Raw genomic sequence first — 7,894 nt, forward strand, 5'->3', positions numbered from 1 at the left:
TTTTCACAATCTTGTTAAGAATCATTTTTCCTCTCAAATTCAAACCTTAAGATCTGACAATGGCACCGAATATATGTCCCATATCATGTCATTATATTTGAGCAAGCATGGTATCATGCATCAAACAAGTTGTGTCGGCACACCTCAACAAAATGGTGTAGTTGAAAGGAAAAATCGTGACATTCTGGAAAAAACGAGAGCATTAATGTTACAAATGAACGTACCAAAGAGATTTTGGTCACAAGGAGTCATGGCGGCTGTGTACATCATCAATAGACTTCCTAGCCGAGTCTTGGGGTTTAAATCTCCACTTGAAGTCATGAAAGGAAGAAAAATCGACCTTTCACATCTAAGAGTCTTTGGCTGTGTCTGTTTTGTTCATATACAGTCACACCATCGAGATAAGTTGGACCCTAGAGCTCTCAAATGTATTTTTCTTGGTTATTCATCAACACAAAAAGGATATAAGTGCTATGATCCTCAACTAAGAAAAATAATTGTATCTAAAGATGTACGATTCCATGAAGCTAACCCTTTTTTCAGCAAATCACATGAAGCCACAAGTCAGGGGGAGTGCATCTTAGACCTAATTCCTCTACCAAGAATCTGTACTTCTACACCTCCCATTGAAGTCAATAATGAAGGTACTCATCCTGATAATTCTGTGCATGATGATGACTCGGTGCATGATGATGACAACGGCAACATAGAAAATCCTCAAAGTGTTGATGACAATTTGAACGAGGATGAGACAAACCTCCTAGTACCTCGACGCAATCCTCGGCGTGATAGACAACCTCCCACAAGGTTTCAAGATTTTGTCACATATAAACCGAGGCATCCAATTTCAAATTGCGTGTCGTATCAAAAGGTAACTCCATCTCATGCTGCCTTTCTTAACAACATTTCAAGTCACAGTGAGCCTCAAAACTTTTATGAGGCTAATAATCAAGTTGTGTGGAAAGAAGCAATGAGAGATGAACTCAAAGCACTAGACCAACACAAAACCTGGAGCATCACCAAACTTCCACAAGGAAAAAAGGCAGTGGGCTGTAAGTGGATCTATAAGATCAAGTTTAATTCTGATGGTTTGATTGAGAGGCATAAAGCCAGGCTGGTGGCTCGAGGATTCACTCAAACATTTGAGGTCGATTACAAGGAAACATTTGCTCCTGTTGCAAAAATGAACTCAGTAAGGGTTCTATTGTCTGTTGCCGTCAATAAAGGTTGGTCTATGTATCAAATGGACGTGAAGAACACCTTTCTACATGGTGATCTTGAAGAAGAAGTCTATATGAGATTGCCACCAGGACACCTTCAAAGCCAAGAGCCTAATTTGGTGTGTAAGTTACATAAGTCAATTTATGGACTGAAGCAATCACCACGTGCTTGGTATGCAAAACTAAGTACCGTTCTTCATAGCATTGGTTTCAAAAGGAGTAATGCAGATTCATCATTATTTGTTCGCACAAGAGCTGCAAGCAAATTAGTTGTGTTGATATATGTGGATGACTTAATAATTACAGGTGATAATGCTGCTGAAATCACCACACTCAAACAGTCACTTCAACAACATTGCGGTTAAAGATCTTGGGGTGTTGAAGTATTTTCTTGGAATCGAAATGGCATCTTCTTACAAGGGATTATTTCTTAATCAACGAAAGTACGTCATGGACCTACTTAAAGATGCCAATATGAGTGATGCCAAGCCTGCACTTACCCCTCTTGATAGCAAGCTCAAGCTTGACTTGGGAGGCACGCCACTCTCGGATATCAGCTTATATCAGAGGCTTGTCGGCAAGCTGATCTACCTAACGATCACCAGACCAGACATCTCACATTCAGTAAGTATTGCCAGTCAGTTCATGCACTCTCCCACCATCGAGCATCTGAACCTTGTCAAAAGAATCTTACGTTACTTAAAAGGGTCTGTTGGTCGTGGCATCCTCATGGCAAAGAATGACAACACTCAAATCATGGGGTACTGTGATGCTGATTGGGCAGGAAACGCAATCGATCGCAAGTCCACCATTGGTTATTGTACCTTTGTTGGTGGAAACCTGGTCACGTGGAAGAGCAAGAAACAAACTGTCATCGCTAGATCAAGTGCCGAAGCTGAATATCGTGCAATGGCCTCAACCGCATGTGAGCTGATATGGCTAAAAAGACTTTTATGTGACTTAGGTGTGTTCACAGCTCAACCAATGACCTTATTTTGTGACAACCAGGCTGCCATGCACATAGCATCAAACCCCGTCTTTCACGAGAGGACGAAGCATATTGAAGTCGACTGTCACTATGTCCGTGAACAAGTACAGTCGCAGGTGATTCAGACACATTATGTAAAAAGCTTCGATCAGCTGGCTGATATATTCACCAAACCTCTGGCTTCTCATCAGTTTCAAAGACTCCTCTCCAAGCTTGGATCCATCAACCTACTGGATCCAGCTTGAGGGGGAGTATTGGAAGAAGCATGTGTGCTGTTACAGACAGCACGGCAAGCATGTGTGCTGTTACAGACAGCATGGCAAGCATGGGTGCATGTTATTGCTGACTCATGGACAGCAGGGAGGTTGCTGCATGTGTGCTTTTGCATCCGAAGCTTTCTTTGTATTGTGTATAAATATGCCTTCCCATAAGGCTTTCTAAGATATGAAATATATTACAATTCAAATCAGAAAATTCAATAGACAACGAGGTGCATTTTCACCACCATTCATCATCATCTTTGTCCGAAAATTAAAATACAAAATATTCCAAAAAGGAAATAAAATAATAATTCCAGACTCCTCTCCATGCACATAGAAGACTTGTATTGTTATGATAACATTTTGTGCTAATAATACAAAAATATATTTTTAATTTTTTAACGTATTCTTGTATTATTAGCAAGAAATTGTTAATTCTAATTTGCGCTATATCTGTATTGAGTAGTGCAGGAGCATTTTCATGAAGAACCCACCACGTGCGGCGTTAGTAGAGTCGTACGTGACACCGGTGGATTTGTTCTACTAACGAAACCATGGCCCTATTCCTGTCCTCGGTGGCATTGAAAGGTTAACAAACACTTGCCCTTTTAAAAAAAATTTACTGATAGTTTTAAAAGACAAAGTGTTATTGTGTACGGAAATTGGAGATTGCAAGCGGAGTAAATTGCCGTTTAACTCTTGAACTATTACCTAATTGAAATTGACTCTATGAACTATTTTTTTGGTAAGTTAACTCCCTCAATTATTTGAAATTAGCCAATTAACACCTAAGTCTTCATTTAAGAACGCAGTCTTTACATCCATTTGATGTATTTCCATGTTATGGAGTGCATCTATAACAATCAACAATCTTATTGAAGTAATTCTCGTTACAAGCGAGTATGTATCAAAGAAATCCAAACCATGTTTTTGACGGTATCCTTTAGCTACCAAACGAGCCTTATATTTGTCAATTGTACCATCTGATTCTAATTTCTTCTTAAAGATCCAATTGTACCCAATTGGCTTATTGCCAAGGGGCAATTCAACTAATTCCCATGTATGATTTTGCATAATGGAATCTACTTCATTGTTAACTGCATCCTTCCAAAATGGAGCTTCAGGAGTGGACATGACCTCCTTAAATAATTGAGGTTCTGTCTCAGTTAATAAAGTCACAAAATCAGGCCCAAAGTCTTTTTGAATTTTTGTCCTTTTACTCATTCTAGGTTTAAGTTCTTCTTCTTCTCGAACTCTAGACGAGGATCAACCATCATCATGTTCTCTAGGTTTGTCATTAACCTTAGATACATCATCATATAATCTCTTTTTCAAGAAATTAGACTTGCCCATTCTGTACGGAAATATATCCTAAAAACATATTGCATTTATAGATTCTATAATAGTATTGACATGTATATCACTTACTTCGGAATAAAAAACTAAGAATCTATAAGCTGAACTATTAGATGCAAAACCAATAAAAACACAATCTATAGTTTTAGGCCCTAATTTTGTTCTCTTTGGCAATGAGACTTGTACTTTTGCCAGGCAACCCCACACTTTAAACAATTTAAACGTTGGGGGTTCTTCCTTTCCATAATTCATATGGTGACTCCTTTCTTGTTTTAGGTGGAATTCGATACAAAATTTTATTGGGAGTTTTAACGAAAAACCCACGGTATTGTTCACTTTAACGAAAAACCACATTTTTACACGAAAAAGTCAATCTTGGTACTATTTACTTTACCCTTTATTTTGTCCTTATTATTAAAACTCAAAGTTTTCAAGCCATTTTCATTGGTTTTCCTAATTTTATTTGCAGTAAGTAAGGCTTCACCCCACAAATTATGTGGAAGCCCAGAGCTATTCAACATGGAGTTGATCATGTCTTTAAAAGTCCTATTTTTTCGTTCGGCAACACCATTTTGTTGTGGTGTATATGGGGCTGTTATTTGATTATATTATCATTTGATTATATTATCATTTGGGAAATAGGTATCCATCTTAAATATTGAGAATGGAGCTATTATTCAAGATGGTATTCATTTTTAGCTATGCAAGGAGAAAATGGGGAAACAACCATAAAGGTAAACATTGCACTAATCTTTTCATTTTTTAAAGAATCAAAGCAGCCAAATTATGCATGTCAGCTGCAAAGGGACAATTTATATATCTCACAGCTTTACATCAAATTTATATCGGACTTCCAAAAGCCTATCGCCTCAAGGCTTACGCCTCAATGCCTCAAGATTTGTGAGACATCGAACGCCTTGCTTTACGCCTTCACCTCTATGAATACTGGTTGTGAGTCCTGTGATTCCTTGTTACAACTTTCTACGTTTACAAGTAATCTGCTGTATTGTCCTTTCGAATACATCTAAGCTTTCACTTCCGAATAATATAACGAAACAAGCAGTTAATTTCCTTTCCTGGACCCTTCAAGACAAAATAATTTCAGTCGACATAAAATTTTGTATACGAGCAAGTATGCAGTGAAACTGTCGCAACTGTCCCTATTGATGTTGCTTGCTCCGAGTGAGGGAGGTAGAAATTGTACAATTTTTCGGTTAGTCATGGATTTTAAAAGGAACGAAAGAGTATGCGCTTGGGGAGCTTCTAGGTTGGTTCCCATCAACAAAGAAGGCTGTAAGAAGGCATGTCTTCAATCCGCAACACATCATCCATTAGCAGCTCCCTCTCCGGTTGAGCTCGCGTCGAATTCAAAACATCCTCCAACACATTCAAATTGAATCAAAACCCTATGAAGTTTGAACTCCAACATACGTAGCCCTGTGTGGTACGTATATGTATAATCTTGGGGAGTATGAATGGTATGCAGATCAAGGATATTCTCACATTGAACTCCATGTATGTAGCATTTCTCTCGAGTCACTGTTTGTCCATTACCATGAACACAACGCAGTACAGCAAGTCGAAGGTCCATTCATTTTCTGCAGTAACATTAGAGAATGACAAGGTCTCTGTTAGGCAACCATCAACATTTTTGTGGTGCTGTTGTGCAGTAAGATTTAAACTCGGATGTTATCTTACCTAACAACATTTGTAAGAAAACTGTTCTTATGAAAGTCCTGGGTTTTCCTGCCACATAAACAAGCATGAGTTATCTGTCCAAAGCTTGTGCTAGAGAAATTGAAAACCTGTCATTTGAAAAACTGGCAACATTTTATATCCTAAGTTCGAAACTTGGAACAAAAGGAGCTCCCTTGACACTTACTGGCTTCAAGGTCAAGCATTTGCATGATCATAAACGTGATGTTGACACCAGCAACAGCGAAAGGATATTCCCAAGCAGCTCGCTTTCCTCTCTGCTTTTTCAATAGACACTGTAAAGATGCCTGCAACAACATAAATAAACATATTTAGACAGCATAAGTTAAAATGGTTGGAACATTAAGTTTATACCAGTCGAGTGCATTAGCCCTCCAATATACATACAAAACACATGCATATCAAGCTCCGTAGTTTTTTGTTATGTTGGGAGAGTATGCGAAACCTATTTCTTGATGTTTCAAACTTTCTAGTTGCATATCGAGGTTGGAATCTTACCGAAAATGTCCTTGCAAAGAACGGCAGGTTCTCCAAAGAAATGAATCCAGCTCCTCTGTCAGGTAATCCAAGCTAAGCAAGTAAGAGAATGACAACACAAATTGACAGAAGAAATTAACCCGAAAGTTGCGGAACAATAGACAAATAAATGTAAACAAAACCTGAAATCGGTATACGGATCTCTTCCTTGCCATCCCATCTCTTTCCATCGATCAGATATAAACCATTAAGCTCTTGTCCAGGAAATGTGGCGTACCATAAAGCTCTCAGCGCTTCCTGTCCTCATCAAATTTTCTTAACAACTAAGTTTAAGAAAAAAAGACAAACAATTACCAAAGAAAACATTTGACTGTAGAATTGAACCTTAACTCATGCCATTTTTAAAGTTGACATTCGTGTCCCATCTGTATCATTTGTCCATGGACATTAAGTTGTAATGCTTAAACTTAAATTTCTGCCTACGTATACAATGGTCGGGATCATATATATACATCTCGAAATGAAAATTTCACCCGGTGATCCGGCCTAGTAGCATCAAAGTAAACCTATTTCGTAAAAATGACTTCATTTCATACCTCAATAATGTTACACCTTTAGTATATATATACAAGTATGTTAGACCCACTAAGGGAAGCAAATACAACAGACTAACAAACAAACTAATAGATTTCTTAACCACTAAGTAATATCTCTAGATGGTATAGTTACAATATTGCCCTTTATATCCCCCCTCAAATGAAACTGAGGAATTCGAAGTTGAGTTTGTCACAAAGAAACAAAAATTTGGACTTGGACAGAGACTTTGTGCAAGTATCAGCCATCAGATCTTGATTATAAACAAAATGCACAAAATTTTGTTTTGCTAAGACTTTCTTCTGAATGTAATGATAGTCTATTTCTACATGCTTTGTCCGAGCATGAAAAATAGGGTTCTTGGCAAGAGAAATGGCAGAAATGTTGTCACACCAGAGTTGGGGAGAACAAGGCAAGCAATAACCAATATCAACCAATAGTTGGCATATCCAAGTGATCTTAGAGGCAGTGTTGGCAAGAGATATGTACTCTACCTCTGTGGAAGATCGTGCAATAGTTGGTTGTTTCTTAGCACTTCAACTAAGCAATAAATTGCCCAGAAAAACACAGTAGCCTCCAACTGATCTTCGATCTATAGCACATCCAGCCCAATCGGCATTTGAGAAGGCAGTGATGGTGGGGGTGGTGGAGCACTTTGAAAACCACAAACTAAGATCGATATAACCCTTAAGATACCTTAGGATTCTCTTAACTGCCTAAAAGTGGGAAATTCTGGGATTATGCATGTATTGACAGACAAGATTGACTGCAAAACTGAGATCTGGTCTTGTCCATATAAGGTATTGGAGAGCACCAACTAATGAACGATACTCAAAGACCTTTTCAAACACTGGAGAGTCATGATCATGTTTAGATGTGCTGAGTGGTGTACTGCAAGGTTTGGCACCAGTCATGTTGGCTTTGGATAACAGATCCAAGATGTATTTGGTCTGAGATATGAATATGCCTGATGAGGATCTCTTAACTTCAAGGCCAAGAAAATAATGTAGAGGGCCAAGATCCTTGATTAGAAACATGAAGCTAAGTTGCTGAATTACATTTCGACAAGCTGCAAAGTTTGGACCATAACCAAAATGTCATCAACATAGATTAAGATGAGAACCACATTTGGAACCTTTTTGATTAGCAGAGAATGATCACTATTAAAACCTACAAAACCAAGAGATTGGACAGCACCATGAAGCTTTTCATACCAAGCTCTCGGAGCATGTTTTAGACCATACAAGGATTTGTGCAAGTGACGAAACATGAGAGGGCTTGGT

The 7,894-nt window shown here is 38.3% G+C and overlaps 1 protein-coding gene across 1 annotated transcript; it reads right to left on the bottom strand.

The window, feature by feature from the left end:
* Window positions 1-4,870: 4,870 nt before the first annotated feature.
* On the bottom strand, window positions 4,871-6,352 carry LOC137736257 (uncharacterized). The gene is made up of 5 exons (XM_088683138.1): window positions 6,200-6,352; window positions 6,039-6,093; window positions 5,707-5,827; window positions 5,523-5,570; window positions 4,871-5,422 (listed from the first exon to the last, which is right to left on the bottom strand). Exons 1-5 carry the CDS (start codon window positions 6,235-6,237, stop codon window positions 5,361-5,363), a joined length of 324 nt encoding a protein of 107 aa, XP_088539264.1. The 5' UTR covers window positions 6,238-6,352; the 3' UTR covers window positions 4,871-5,360.
* Between the last annotated feature and the right edge of the window lie 1,542 nt (window positions 6,353-7,894).

The sequence above is a fragment of the Pyrus communis genome, chromosome 13, assembly GCF_041283825.1.
Source record: "Pyrus communis isolate YQ-2024b chromosome 13, ASM4128382v1, whole genome shotgun sequence".
Lineage (NCBI taxonomy): Eukaryota > Viridiplantae > Streptophyta > Magnoliopsida > Rosales > Rosaceae > Pyrus > Pyrus communis.

Bases quoted from the DNA above. Each gene is read 5' to 3' on its own strand.
- LOC137736257 (XM_088683138.1), bottom strand. From the start codon at position 6,237: ATGGGATGGCAAGGAAGAGATCCGTATACCGATTTCAG. The intron at 5,571-5,706 runs GTAAGTGTCAAG...TTTATGTGGCAG, and splicing joins AATGCTTGACCTTGAAGCCA to GAAAACCCAGGACTTTCATA. The intron at 5,423-5,522 runs GTAAGATAACAT...ATGTTACTGCAG, and splicing joins TTTCTTACAAATGTTGTTAG to AAAATGAATGGACCTTCGAC.